The sequence below is a fragment of the Dipodomys ordii genome, unplaced genomic scaffold (genome assembly GCF_000151885.1).
Source record: "Dipodomys ordii isolate 6190 unplaced genomic scaffold, Dord_2.0 Scaffold83, whole genome shotgun sequence".
NCBI lineage: Eukaryota > Metazoa > Chordata > Mammalia > Rodentia > Heteromyidae > Dipodomys > Dipodomys ordii.
Genome location: NW_012267299.1, coordinates 6793762 through 6809855, shown reverse-complemented (window position 1 = coordinate 6809855; position 16094 = coordinate 6793762). Strand labels below are relative to the sequence as shown.

At 37.4% G+C, this 16094-nt stretch overlaps 1 protein-coding gene across 1 annotated transcript in view; it reads right to left on the bottom strand.

The window, feature by feature from the left end:
* Positions 1-16094, bottom strand: part of Depdc1b (DEP domain containing 1B) — a 63706-nt gene that overhangs the window by 8990 nt on the left and 38622 nt on the right. The window contains exons 6-10 of the mRNA XM_013025236.1: positions 14039-14086; positions 10803-10943; positions 6880-7046; positions 3980-4156; positions 573-795 (exon numbers count right to left, since the gene is read on the bottom strand). Coding sequence (XP_012880690.1) covers positions 573-795; positions 3980-4156; positions 6880-7046; positions 10803-10943; positions 14039-14086 — 756 coding nt within the window. The remainder of the gene's footprint in view (positions 1-572; positions 796-3979; positions 4157-6879; positions 7047-10802; positions 10944-14038; positions 14087-16094) is intronic.

The window sequence follows — 16094 nt, the reverse complement described above, 5'->3', positions numbered from 1 at the left end:
TCATTATCTTGCGCATGTAATTGTAACTCCTCTGTATGGTATTCTCACAATAAAAAAAAAAGAATGTCAAAGCACACCTTTCCTGACAATTTCTCTTCAAGCCTTTAAGCTGTGCTATCTAATATAAAAGGAACTGAAAACCTAGTGATGTCTGAGGTGAAAAACAGATTTGACACTGACTATCTAAAACCAATGGCTTCTAAACTCCAGGCATTTTGCATGTTGTGAAATCAATGTGATTTAACTTCCAAAAAAAAAAGAAAAGAAAAATCAAAAGTGATTTGCCCCTGTTGTTAGCTTCTTTGAAGTAATTGTTGATTCACATCATGCCACAAGTCAAAACAGAAACACTAAAGAATCACTCAATAAATGAAGAGTTCATTAATTTTTTGTAAAAAGATGTACACTAAGAATGGAGATCTAGAAAATTGACCCCAACTGTGTAAATCAATAAAACTTCTTGAACAAATGAGCCAAACAATGAACTTTCAAACCAGTTATGTCTCAGAAGCTGAAATTTGCATGAAGCCTAGTAAAATAAAGAATAAATGGTAGGAACCATGTAAGCATACTGGGGAGGAGGAAACATGGCTTGCAACGTCTTCTCACCTGTTTCAGCTTCTTCTTCTTCTCTTTTCTGGAGAGCTTGGCATCAGCTATGACTTCCTCCAGCAAGGCAGCCAGCGGCTCCTGAGAGCCATATGCTCTCTGATATTCAAATTCTTCAGGACTGATTTGACGGCAAAATGAAGGAGCAGATAACGTGATATCCATATCGGCTCCTGGGTATTTTATCTAAGGGAAAGAGCCAAACATTAGTTAGATCCCTATATCATGACTTCTAGAAAGAATTGGATGCCATTCCTCAATTTGAGGAAAACTATATTGAAAATTACAAGTGTTAACGATAATTTCAAACTAATAACAATTAAAAGTCACAATTTAAAGATGAGATTTTTTATCTTTTTTTAAAAAAATTACATAACCCCTTTAATGAGACCTAAATCTTAAAGGTAAGTATACTGACTATAATTATAAAGAATGCTTTTTTGTTGAGGTAGGTACTAATGAGAAGTGGAGGGTGCCAGTGGCTTACACCTGTCATTCTAGATACTCAGGAGGCTGAGATCTGAGGATTACAGTTCAAAACCAGCCCAAGTAGGAAAGTCTGTGAGACTCTTATCTCTATTAATCACCAAATGGTTCAAGTGGTAGAGAGCTAAGCTTGAGCAAAAAGCTCAGGAAAAGTATCCAGGACCCAAGTTCAAGCACTGGGACAATGCAACCTACTGAAAATTGTTTTTAGGAGTGGGGGTGAGATCAAGAGAGTAACGGAAGGGAAGGATCAGGCTACATACACATGTGGAAAAGTCACAATGAAACCCTCCTTGTACAATTAATGTATGCTTGCAGAGAAAAATACAAACAAATACAATGTTGAACATACACAGATTATTTACGCAGGCTCCTTCCTCTCACGAAGAGCCTTGATTCTCCCTTCCCTTGTGATGGGCAGAGCTCACAGGAGATAAGTAGAGAAAGAACAGAACCTACCCCCATGTGCTAATAATGAGAATCAAGCAAAAATAATAAGTGTGTAGACACTGCACAGCAAAGGGGTTGAGAAATAAAAGGAGAATGAAAACCAAGGCCTTTGGATAAATAGACATCCATTTAAAATGTCTTTTATTTTCAGATTCTAGAATCAAATAATACAGTACCCTACTGTTCTCTAGTGGATAAAATTCCTACGTTTACAATCACTACTTTGGATTAAGATTCATCCCCCAACTCCTACCCCGCCAAAGGCCACAGCTAAAAATAAGCCTGGTGGTAAGGAGGGTGAATATATTAAGCATGATCCATGCTTCAAAATCAGCTTATCAAATCACTTAGAGATAACCTCAGAGCAGAAGACTGGAATCACAGGGAAAGGGGGCTCTGCAGGGTATTTCTTTTCATAATCTAAACGACAGGAGAAAGAAATGGCTAGGATAAAGGATAAGGCCTAGGTAGAGAGCAATAGCCAATCTCAGGAATGAGAAAAACCTGACCCACTCAGGGCTGCAGACAAGGCTTACAGAAGGCTGGTATCAAAACACTGCCTCCCTCATTGGCTCAGCCTTGAACTGTCCCAATATGACAACACTAGCATCTTCAGAGAAGCAATGCTCACAAGTGCTGTGATGTCAGAGTTAGTGGTTTATTCAAGGTAACAGAGATCTGTGGGCTCTGAGCACTAAGAGGAAAAACTGCTGAGCAATTCTAAGTATTTCCAAAAAACAAAAAGTAATTGGACAGTTGAGTAGTTACTGATTTTATCCAGCGCACACCAAAGTGCCTCTTCACAAGATGATGTTTATAGGCAGTTAAATTAGTCACCAAAGCTCAGCTTTCTGTCTTCAAGAGAGAGCAAAAGGCTCACAGGACTGCTCAAACCAAGCAAGTCTGCATAGCAACATAGTTACTACAACATTTCCATGCAGAAATGCTTGTGTAGCATTTTTCATTTCTATTTTAAAGTTTGGCTCATAAAAATACTACGGAAAAAGCCTGGCACTGGTGGCTCACACTTGTATTCCTAGCTGCTCAGGAGGCTGAGATCAGAGGGTCTAATGTTGAAATCCAGCCTGGGTAAGAAAGTCCATGACAATCTTATCTCCAATTAACTATCAGAAAGCCTGAAGTAGAGCTGTGGCTCAAGTTGTAGAGTGCCAGCCTTGAATAGAAAATGCTAAGGAACCTCACCCAGGCCCTAAGTTCAAGCTCCAGTATCAGCACCCAAAATACATATATGAAAAGATATATGTTTATATATATGGAAAAAATTAAAACAGTAAGATTGTATTTTTCACAGATGAAGATGAAGATAACAAGGGTATGTATGCTGACAATATTCAAAGCAGGCCACAGTGAAAAAAATAAACATTCTTTTATGCCACTGAAACAAATGTAAATTGAAACATCCAACCTAAGAGGAAATTTGGCAATATACCATCAAAATTTAAAACATATGTCTGGCTCTTGATGAAGTTACACTGAGCCCAGGGATTTACTCTTGGAAAATAATTGTGGGTCGGCCAAAAGAAAATCTAACTACAAAATATATTTACTAATATATTGCTTGCCAAACAGGGAGAAATACAGAAACAATCTAAGTATCAATCAGTTAGTATCAATTAAGTAAACTATGAAAGATCTCTACTATGGAATATTATGTTGCCAATGATGACACTAACAGTAATAATGAGAATAATGACGATAATGATGATGATGATAACGATAATAACAGTGGCAGTAATTAACCATTGTTGTAGAGTGGTGCTGGAGGCTTAAACCTAGCATTCTAGCTAGTTAGGAGACTGAGAATGAGAGGATTATAATTTGAGGCCAGTCCAGGCAGAAAAGTTCTCAAATCTCCTTCTCAATCCATACCTGGGTATAGGGATGCACACTTGCTATCGAAAGCTACACAGAAGGCTGAGAATGAAAGGACAGAAAAAGTCCAGGAGACTCCATCTCCATAGAAGCTAGACACAGAGATATATGCCTGTTATCACAACAAGGGAAGCCTAAAAGTAGGTAGATCAGAGCTCAAATGTGTGCCCAGGCAAGAAGTGAGACTTCATCCATCATAGCAGTAAAAGGTAGGCTGGAGGTATGGAAGACACATAAAAGTACTTAGAATTACTATAAGGACTATGCACATTTCGGTATAATCCTAATTTTTGGTGTATATAATCTATAGTCTCTAAAGTTCCCCAGTGAATAAGGTTTATAATTTCATTGTTGTGATTGACATAAGAAAACTAAGTATGATTCTATATATTTTTAAATGATCACAGCAAACAAAAGTAGTACTTACAATGAATCAATATTAACCCACTTAATTCTTACGACCAAATATCCCAAGAAGCTAGCAAAGTTGCATGACTTTCCATTGCCAGTTTAGCAGAACTGATACCACCCCATCTTTCACCTGGACTCTTCGTAGATGAGCCATACGCTCCTCTATGGACGTCTGCAAAGCCAAAGGGACTTTCAGAATCTCCTGGTAATTGTCCATCAGAAATGTCACCAACCTAGCAGCTAATAACTCATCCAAGTCTACTTCATCCTTAGAACACAAGATGCACCGGGAAAATGTCTGAACCATCTGAAAAAAAAAAAGGGTGGAAGGGGTAAACACAGATGAGTTGCTTTTTTTCCCCACCCATAAACTGAGTTCAATCTGATGTACAAAAAGCAAATACGAAGCTAGATGCCAGTAGCTCACACCGGTAATCGTAGCTACTCAGAAGCCTGAGACCTGAGGATTGTGATTTGAAGCTAACCTGGGCAGGAAAAGCATAAGACTCTATCTTCCATTAACCAGCAAAAACTAGAAGTAGGGGTGTGCAAACGAGCTAAAGGATGGTGCTGCCCAGACTCTGAATTTGAACCCCATTACAGGCACATACATGAAGGGAAAAAAAGTAACTGTGAATAGCCAATGCACAGGTATATGTACTACCAGGTAACTAGCCACCTATGGTGATGTCCAATAGGCTAGTTGTTTCATCAACCAGTAAGAACAAAATGTGTACCTTTAAGAGAATTGGTCGGGAGATGTTTGAGCAATTTTAAACTCCCTCTTTTACATTAGATTTTTATACATACATAGATTTACACACACACACTGTAAGATTTCTTATACCAGGACTTGAATCATGTAACACTTTTACTTCAAAGTATTTTACAAACTTTATGGAAATATAAAATATGTAAATAACAGAATCATTTTCCCAAATTTCATATTAACTCTCTCATTCTCATATTATCTTCTGACTTCTTTCTCCTTTTCCTCTAATTTTACTGCTGACAATTTTGCATCAAAAAATCCATGAGCATAAAGACATGTAATGCTATTTAGTAAGATTTCATTTCATCAGAAAATGCACTTCACCTTCTCTCCTAGTAAAGCATACAAAAAGACAGGCAGGCAGAGAGGTTTGGCTGGAAATAATGTGCTCCCAGGAGCCGTGAATGCCTTGGACATATATTTTTACAGGAAGTAGGTACGATATTTCCTTCAACTTTTCTAAAGAGTCCATTAGTCTCTCTCCACGGTCCTCTAACCAAATTAAAAGGATGAAAATCAGTGCACTTAGCCCCGATGCCCCGATCTGACCCAATGCTTCTCTAAAGCTAGGGATCCCTAGGGAGGCCCAATGGCTTACAAGGACATGAAGACACATTATATGCACTCAAGCAGCAATTGTGCTTCAAGACATTTTGGGGGGAAATGAAGAGATTTTTGTTAGTAAATGCATTCTAAACATAGACTACTTAAAAACACTGGCTGAGAGAAGCAGAGTATACAGGTGGTAGGCAAGAAGGAGAGGGTGAGCAAAGAAATGATGTTGATCAAAGGCTACGAAGTCCAGACAGAGAGAAGGAGTATGTTTCAGTGAGTTAATACAAAGCACGCCAATCATAATCATAGCTAATAATACAGTCTCTTTCAAAATGGTTGAGTGGATTTTAAATGTCTCACAAAAAATAGATGAGATGGTATACATGTGCTTTAATTAATATTTCTACTATATATATCATATCTGCATTCCATAAAGGATTTATTGATTTTTTTAATAAAAAGAAAGCTGGATACAGGGGTTTGAGCCTAAAATCCCAGCCACTGGAAAGGTAGAGGATCTAATACCAGCCAAGACAAAAAGTTAGCAAGACCTCACCTCAATTGATAAGTTAGGTGGCACATATCTGTGACCCTGGCTACATGGAAGGCAGTAGGTAGGAAAACTGCAGTTTGAGGAAAAGCCAGCCCAAGGCAAAAATGGGAAATCCTACCAACTGAATGAAAATAAGGCTCTAGTCATGGCTCCAGTAGTAGAGCATGAGACCTTGAGTTCATGAGACCTTGAATTCAAATCCCAGCATTGGCCAAATTAATTAGTAAATTAATTATTTTTAAAAAAATCAATGTAACAAAAGGGATATGCTGACACTACAAATAGGATTCAATATTAGAAGGTATTTTAAAAACAAAACTAAGAAAAAATATCATTGCTTCTTAGACATGTATGTGTTATTTGTTTATTTGGTGTTTGAGATAGGATCTCATAAACTCAGGCTGGCATGAAACTTGCTGTATAATCTAAGCTGGCCTTGAACTCTCCATCCTCCTGCTTCACAGTATACTGAGACTGCCAAGTGAATATCAGAATGCTCAGCACACTCTGCCTTTTTAATCCATTGTACATGCTACATCACTGTAACATGGTACTCTGTATATGATATATCATTGTCACAGAGGCTTTGCAATACTCTGTGCTCTGGAGTTGGAGAACATATTGATTTCTTAATAGACAACATTATACTTCCTGTCCACTCTTCATTCACTCTGTGCTGGCAGTAAGGATCAGCTGTAAAGGTGACACAGAACACAGCAGATCATCCCTACACTGAGTTGGATTCCTCCTCACCCTTTCCATTACATTCTTTAAGATGACTAGATCAAAAACCCAATGCCGGGGCTGGGAAGGTGGCTCAGTGGTAGAGTGCTTGCCTTGCATGCATGAAGTCCTGGGTTCGATTCCTCAGTACCACATAAGCAGAAAAAGTCGGAAGTGGCGCTGCGGCTCAAGTAGTAGAGCATTAGCCTTGAGCTGAAGAGCTGAGGGACAGTGCCAAGGCCCAGAGTTCAGGTCCCACGACCGACCCAAAAAAAAAAAAAAAAAACCCAATGCCAGTCTGTAGACAGCTGGCTGTGAAATCTTCAAGCAAGCCCATCTTGACCTTCCTATGATTACCAAGAAATTCTGACTTAGCTGAACTTCACTCCAGAACCTTGCCACAGTAATGTGTCAACATTCCTCCTACCAGTGTCCGGGTGCCAAAGCCATCACACAGTGGTGGCATCTCTTTGTTTAGGCAGATCCTTGCCATCATCCTCATGAGCAGCTGTAACTTTCTCCTGTTCTCCGGGGGCAGGAGGAGACAACAAATCTGAAAGGCTTCAACCGCCATCTTCTCTTTCTGTAACAAACCTGATTCCAAAAACTGAATTTTTATCTCCAAAACACGTGTTATATTTACTTGATATGTTCACATTTTTACTAAATACGTATTCAAATTAGGTAAAATGTTTTCACATATGGAACTATACCTGGCCAATTGAATGTACATCCATTATCACTCACAAAATCAGTTGAGAAAAATAGAAATCATCAACCTGAGATAATAAAGAACTCATATAGCCATTTTCCCCTCCTGTTTGTTAACAACACAGACAGCACTCTTCCCCACTAAACTTCCGGCAGGGACCACCCTAACCCTCAACACTCACACTGTTAATAGGTCCAAGGAAGCATGACTAAGAATATACTAATAGCTGGGCACTGATATCTCGCACTTGCAATTCTAGCTACTCAGGAGGCTGAGATCTAAGGATCAAGGTTCAAAGCCAGTCAGGGCAGGAAGAGCCATGAAACTCTTATTTCCAATAAACCACCAGCAAAAGGAAGTGGGGCTGTAGCTCAAGTGGTAGAGCACCAGCCTTGAGCTGAAGAGCTGAGGGACAGCACTCAGGCCCAGAGTTCAGGCCCCCTGACCGACAAAACAAACAAAAAATGCTACTATATTACAGCAACAGAATGGATAGTATTTCATTATGGTCTTAATTTGCATTTCCCAAATGATAAACATGTGCTTACTGGAAAATTATTTGTCCAGATTTTTGCTAAATTTTTTAAATCATCTTGCTTTCTTATTATCAGAGTTTGCTTTTTTTTTTCAAGTATACAATCAGAACACATTCTCTCATTTGTGTTTTTCTTCATTTACTTAATTGTAATTTAAAAATAATTCTTATTTTTCTTGAGTTTTACTTCTTTTGTTCTAATAACTATAAATTTAAACTTAGGGGAGTTTGGCTTTATCTTGGAAAATAAGACCAAAACAAAACTTAACTGACTGGATCTCATTATAAAAAAAAGAAGAGAGCAGAGTTAGATGGCTAGAGTACAATTTCTACCACGAATGACACAGGTCTAATTCTGGTGATACTATCAGAAAACAACAGTATGGTAATTTCTTTGTTGCACTGTAGAAAAGAAGTCCTTGCAAATTTCTAAACAATTTTCCTAAATCTGTTAGAAAATTCTAGTCTCTTGCAGGCTGGGAGAGAAAAAAAGTTTAAAAAAATGCCTCCATAGAGTTTGAATAAATACTAAATTTGAGACTTCCTGGAATGGGATATGTAAAAATAGGGTGTTAAAGTTCTCAAATTCACAGTCACTACAGTGACAATGCACTGCAGTGGCCACATACTCAGAGGGGCTTTCCCATCCCTCAGTGGGTGCTGGCAGTAGGTGGACCCAGTCATTTTCTAATAGAGATGCTTAGTCCCAAAGCCAAAAGATGAGAAAGGAAGAAAGAATGAGCACCTTGAGACTTCTCCCAGAAGCATACATACTTTCCCTCGTGGCTCTATTTTTCCTCATCTTTATAGACAGGGAGAGACACACAGGGAGGGACACGTGCACCTTATTGGGGCAATGTTTTCAGTGCACTGTACCATTCTACAGTTTTCTTCAAAACCTTAGTTTCTTTCTCTCTTTCCGTAGCTTCTGACTGAGCCACAATCACTGTTGTTATATCTTAACATCAAATATGACCTGCCCATTTTTTTGTGGCAAAGAGTTGTCATGAGAACAACCTCTCAGTCTGTTCTGTTGTGATTCATGTTGAGTGTCTAGAAGACTATTTTCCTTGTCTTTGTGGAGGGAGGCTGAGGAAGATATTCATTCTAGTCCTACTTGCTTTTCACTGTAAGTACCTTTTGCTATTGCTGCTATTCAAGGTTAGATCCTCCCAGGAATGCTGGGGCCAGTGGGTAAGAGACAGCAGCTGGCTGTCATTTAGTTGGCTCAACTAAATGAGCCAATACTATTGGGTGGCAAGCAGAGCTGCAGATGCAGCAGGACCATGTCTACTTCTCAGGTAGCAACACAAGACAAGTCCTCCTCTATCTTAAAGGTGTATTTCAAATAGCAGAGATTTCTCATTTCAATAGCCAATTTTTTATTTTATGGTTTATACTTTCTAAAATACCTTTGCCAAACCAAGCATTTTCTCCTTTATTTCCTTCTAACAAGTGTTCATTTGTGTTTTAGTCTGTGATTATTATCACTCCACTATAAAGTTTCATGAAATAAATAGAAAGTTTTTTTTATTCCATATGGATAGTGACTTGTTCTATCATTACTTATCAAAAAGACTGTCCTTCTTAGTTTCTTTGTTGAAAATCACTTGAATAAAGCTAGATAGACTTCTGGACTCTTCTATAGACCTAATTATATATCCATATGTCTAGTATCATATAATTTACAGCAAAACTTATAGTATTATTATTAAAACATTATAACATACCTGATAGTAGATGTTAAAGTTCTGAACACAAAGAATATAAGTTCTCTGAATTATTTCAAAATTATTTTGCTATGAATAATAAGACATAGCTGGGCGGTGGCTTATGCCTGTAATCCTAGCTACTCAGGAGGCTGAGATTTGAAGATCATGGTTCAAAGCCAGCCTGGGCTGAAAAGTTCCTGTAGACTCATCTCTAATTAACTACCAGAAAACCCAAAGTGGCTCAAAGTAGTTCAAAGTTGTAGAGTACTAGCCTTGGGCAAAAGAGCTCAGGGACAATGCCCAGGCCCTGAGTTCAAGATCCACAACTGATTTTAAAACACTAAATTAATTAAATAAATAAATAAAGTGTTATTAGATCTAACACATGGTGACATTTCACCATGATAACTGCATAAGCAGTCATGAATTAGGTACTCTGGATGACAACCCCTCAACCTCTTTCTCATTCACCAACGAGACATTGGATTTCTGTTTTCAAATTCCATTAGGTACACAGCTTCTCATTTTTGCAAAATAGACCTAGCTGAATCACTCACATATACAAGGCCAAAAGCAAGCTATTCATTAGAAACTTTTAAAAATACGAAGTATGAAGACTTGTAGGAGTACCTAGAAGTTTCCAGAAAATCTAATGAAACATTTCTGTTTGGACAAAAAAAAAAAAGACTTGAAAAGGGTCAATTATAGTTTTTGAACAATCAAAAGAATAAAACAAGCAAGGCAAAAAAAGAAAATTTTCATTTTTATAGGGAAGAAGTGTAAAAAAGGAAAAAGGCTTATACTAAGCTAAAGAGATTCTGACTATACATCAATTGGCCAGAACTCCTTGCTTAAAGAAAGACACTGCATAAAGAACAGTTACTCTGGAGATTTTTAGGAAATAGCAAATAGATTCACTTGTACAAAGGTTAATGCCAATTCTGCATGAAAGATCTCAAATATGTTTTTATAACTTTTCTTGCTTTTATGTCTAGAACACTCCTTACCCACTTAAGTATCACAAAAAGATAAGCTGCATTTTATTGGCATTTTATTAATTTAATTCTTTATCTTGAAGGAAAATGTCTAGGAATTCTCTTGGCTATAACTATACAAGCAATTTATATGTGATCACTAAGATAACTGATACCATGATAGGAAGATAATATTCCATTCCAATCTCTCCAAAGTAGAGCTTAACTGTTGTTATTTATTTTTGTTTAAACTGTTTATTTATTCATTTGCTTCTTCAGGGAACAGAAATTCAGCTATGCTAAGCAGAGCATTGTTTTTTAATTAACAAATGCTATGAGCTTTGATTAAGAAGTCCTAAGATAGTAAATAAACAAATATTAATCATGTAGATATATTTTCATTATATTCCAACTTACCTAATACACTGACAAAGGCATCAAAAAGGTGAAAAGTAAGCAATGGTTCTTTCAAGTGACCATAATAATCTGCTATTGTTTTGAATACATCTTTTTCAAAGCCCAAGTACATAGGCTGCTTCAAATCTGAACAGTTGGGCCCTAATTTTTAAAAAGAAAAAAAAAAAACATTAGTAGTATATCAGTTACTTTTAAGTACAAGAATCCACATGCATGTGTGGTATATAAAGATTTGAATATGCAGATATTTAAAATACACAGAAAACTTTTGATTTGAAGATTTGACATACACTTTGCTTACACAAAAGTAACTTCATGTCTAGTTGAAATCTATTGTGCAATGAAGAAAAGAAAAGCTCTGAACTCCTTCCACATTAAAAGAAATCTACTGTTCGTTTGATGATTTCTTTTTTTTTTTAAATGCCAGTTCTAGGACTTGAACTCAGGGGCTGGGCACTCTCTCTGCGCTTTTTTTCCTCAGGACTAGTGCTCTACCTCTTATGTCACAGCTCCACCTCCAGTCCAGACTGGCTTTGAACCTTGCTCCTTATTTCTTAATTTCTCATTCCCCAAAAGGACATCAGATTTCTGTTTTCAAATCCCCATTAGAGTGTGTGTGTGTTTGTGTGTGTGTGTATCAGATTTGTTTTCAAATCCCAGTAGTGTGTGTGTGTGTGTGTGTGTGTGTGTGTGTGTGTGTGTACATCAGATTTCTGTTTACAAATCTCATTAGGGGTGTGTGTGTGTGTGTGTGTGTGTGTTTGTATGTACAAGAACAACAAAAGCAATAGTTTCCCCCTCTAAGAGAAGCAGAGGCCACATTTTATGGATTTTCTTTCTGAACCACCATTAATTTGAAAACTATTTTCTTTATCCTAGCTTTTTACAAATTATATTCATAATAACTCTGGAAAATAAATACTTTGATTTTTGGTTTGGGTTCAATTTTTGCTTAAGTTGTGACCCACATGCACAAAGAAGGGAAAAACCAGTGAGTCGGTTTTTTGTTTTGTTCTGTTTTTTGTCGGTCGTGGGGCTTGAACTCAGGGTCTGGGCACTGTTCCTGAGCTCTTTCAACTCAAGGCTTGTATTCTACTACTTTGGGCCACAGTGCCACTTCAGTTTTCTGGTGGTTAATTAAAGATAAGAGTCTTATAGACTTTCCTGCCCAGGCTGACTTTGAACCACATTCTCAATGCTCAGCCTCCTGAGTAGCAAGGATTACAGGCATGAACCACCAGCGCCCACCTTAGCCTGGTTTTATATTTCTTTAGTATCAGTCCCTCTTTCTGTGGACAGCCATGAACAAAGTAGCCAACAACTAAAATCCAGGCCCATATGCACATGTTCTATAAAAATGGTAAATGGGCCTTAAAGAGAAAAGTTAAGTAGCATACCTACAGAAAAGGAAGCAATCAGGCTTCAAAGTCAATGGAGCCTATCCTGTCTGTTCCCTTTTAGATGAGTGCAGTGGGAATCTCAACTTACTGAAGATAAAAGGACAAGGCACAGGTCATAACTTTGAAGCCAATTTTAATTAGAATTAGTAAAATCTAGAGACTTTATAAAGCTATCCAACAGGCTGACCCTCTCTTTGGCTACCTTTTATTCTTTGATACAAAAATAAACCTCTTTATGGATAGATATGCTAATCCATCATGAAATATCTATCTTGATATATGTAATGCAAATTCTCTACCTGACATACAGAAAAAACACTACTAAATTGTGTTTCATATCTTTCTTCTCTATGATTAAGTCAGTTCTAACCTTTCATTGGAAGTTTTATGGCTTTGTATGTAGATCTTGCTTGAAGGAAAATTAAATTCTTCACTGATTTTGGTCATCATTGAAAATTCAACATCACAAATTTACCTTAATATGCTTTACAGCCCATTACAGCATAGACCTGTTATGCCAGCCTCCTACGTACATTCCCATATGATCAACTTCCAAATCTTTCATGTGCCAGGAGTTCAGAAATGAGTAATTTAACTTCCCATTTATACCTTCTAACTCCTTATTGCCAACACTGGCCAAAGATAAAACTTCAATTTAATTCACTTCAAAAGGCTGAGCAAGAAGAATGAAAAGCACTTCCCCAAGCTAAAACCACAGTACTATCATTTACATATCATAATTTCCAAAATATTAAACCAAACACCAATGAAACTTTTAATTAGTTAAACCAAGAAAACTTTGGGTTTCATACAAACGAATGTTGCTGTGCATGTTCATACTGCATATAAATCATTTTCAACACAGAATCACTAAGATCATCCACATTAACATAGTAGTTACTTCCAACCTATAATCAAACCATGTACTCCAGTGAAATAAATAATTCAGGGTCCACTAATGCAAGAACTTATACACCTCTCTCTGTCCATACTAGTCCTGCCCAAAAGTAAAGAAAGAAAATAGTGTTCTGGAATATCTGTGAGATTCACACACCCCTCTAAGCTCGAATATCCCCAATTATCAACCAACAAAAGTAACGAAGTCATAAAAACCACTTGCTAGTGTAAAGTCATTAAACTTCACAATCCCTTCCTTGGGTTAAGTGTCTCAAAAATCCCAAGAAAACGATATTGTTAGTAAGATTCTCTAATAGCCTATTTATCCACAGGGCAATGATAGACACTAAAATGGATGTCACATTCTTGAGATGGATTTCATATGCCTATGGAAGTCCTCGTAGGACCATCACCCTGGTCCATGCTTCCATGTCTTGGCAGCCAAATTCTTGAGCCATGTCTTTTTTTGTTTTTCTGCAGAGCATACTGCATATCAGTTGGGCCAGCCCCTAATGAGGAGCAAATAGATAGAAACTACTAGACAAACTGATGATGCAAACTCTGTGGGCACTGCAATATATGTTTTAGCAACACAAGTCAGCAGTTTTAGGAATGAAATATCTATATTCTGTTAACAGGCATCTGTTTCTCTATTAGATGAACTATCAGTTATTTCTTTCACCAGAAGCAGCATAAACTTAACTATAGTGTGATAATATCTATGAAACACAGAAGGACGAAATGCATTTAAAATTCTTCTATAACTCAGACCTTTCACTGAATTGCAAATGTATCACTAAAAGCACAAGGGTTCCAAAGCAATTAACTGCCCGTTCCCACGTATCAAATTAGTGCACAGGTCACTGAGAAAAACTATGTTCTAACTCTGGGCATTAATTTCTGTTAATTTCATGAAACAGGAAGATAATTAATACTTACAATTGGCCAAACACTTCATGGCTGACAGTACCCAATGAGGAAGTTCTCCTGTAGGAGAAATGAGAATAAGAAGATCGGCCATTCAATTCTATACAAGTCAGGGAGTTCTACCCATAGTTGGTATTATAACAATGTACATTCGGCCCAAGTAATAGGAAACATACCACTAATCTATGAATTCGAACATTTAAAAGACAGAAATCATTTCTTAGCAGTAGCATTATAACTTGTGCTTATATAAATCGTGCCAACAAATTTCTCTAAAGACAAGAAGTATCTTTAAAAGTGTCAGTAAAAATAAAAAATATGGTTTTCCAGAAGGAAAAAAAAATCAACAAGCAAACTTGTAGTAGGACAGCCTTAGAATAAGCCATATTGCTATAAAAACACCAAGCTGAATTATTGAATGCAGTCTGTCCCCTCTTGGCCTGGCCACAGATACTGACAAGATGGGCCAGTCTTGTACTTCCACGTTATCTTTACTTTCTGTCTAATTGAGCTATATCTAATCAGCATGAATGCTGTAAAAATCCCCTCTTCCTTCAGAAGACTTTAATAAAACTAAATATGACTGGTCATCTCAGGAATAACTAACAGTATTTACCTGCTATACTCAGAGAATATGGAAGGACATGGATGTGTTTCAAAGACTATCCTACCCCTTTATTCTCTGGAACTTAATGTTTCATGTTGAACCCCACTGCTCAAGAAGTTCTGTCTCACAGTAACCTCTATTCCTGATTCAGGGGCTATGAAAGGAGAAGGGTTTCCACTTTCAAAGGCAGGCTCTGCTTCTGTCAGAAGACATGGCCTAGAAAAACATCTCTCTCACATGCTCAGGCTCCTTCTGGTACACTCTGTCTACTACCTGGGATCCTCTAGCCCTGAATTTAATAATAGTTTTTTTAAACCCAGAAAGTATTAGTCTAGTTTCTCATATCAAAGGTCATTTAGTTCAGCCAATTTTTAGCATCAAGGATTTATACTAAAAGAACAAATCAAAGAGTCCATCCAATTTTGGTAACCCTTACTCATAGAAAGAAGTTTTAAAATCAGTGTGGGCATTGTGGCCCTTTATAGGTACCATGAATAAACTAGGTTAGGGCCAGGGGCCATTGACTCATACCTATCATCCTATTCAGGAGGCTGAGACCTTAGGATTATTTGAAGCCAGCCTGGAGAGGAAGGACCATCATACTGTAATCTCCAATTAACTAGCAAAAAGGCTGAAGTGGAGCTGTAGCTAAATTGGCAGAGGGCTAGTCTTGAACCAAAAGGCTAACAGACAGTATCCAGACCCTGAGTTCAAGCCCTAGAACTGGCACACAAAACAAAGACAAAAACTAGGTTAGATGACAACTAAATATCTTTTCTCTTTCTGATTTGTAAGCAGACTTAGAGAAAAAATTATAGGAGCCTTAGCATTTAAAGACCTATCATATTAAAAAGAATTCTGTAAAAAAGAGCCAATTGCTGATAGCTGGTGCCTGTAATTTAGCTACTTAGAAGACAGAGATCCAGGGAATTGCCAACTCAGGCAGAAAAGTCCTCCAGACTCCATCTCCAAAAATAACCAAATAAAACCCTGGCAGAAAGTGTGGCTCAACCAGTAGCACTCCAGCTGAGCAAGCCAAACAAAAGTTCAAACATGGGAACTGGCAATAACAATAACAATAATAATAATAGGAAAAAAGATATAAATCAAGACTTAATGTAACATAGAAACATCATCATGAAAGGATTAGGTAAAAGCTTAAATGTAACCAGACCCCAAGAAAACTCCCAGAGCTTTTCATGTGGATATTATGTAACCACTTAATGCCTAGGGGGGTTAGCAATAAACTAGTTGCTAAGTGCATCTTGCTAAGGTTTTCATTCTCATAGAAATCATTTTCTTCTGACATTTCCTTAGTCTAAACATTTTTAAAAGGCACTAGGATGTCAAAGGATGTATGTAATGATGGAGTAAAACTTCTCTATGGTTAGGAAAAAGCCAAATAGGAATTGCTAGCTGATCTGTGCAGCATGTGTTGGGTCAACCAAGAACAAACAGTTT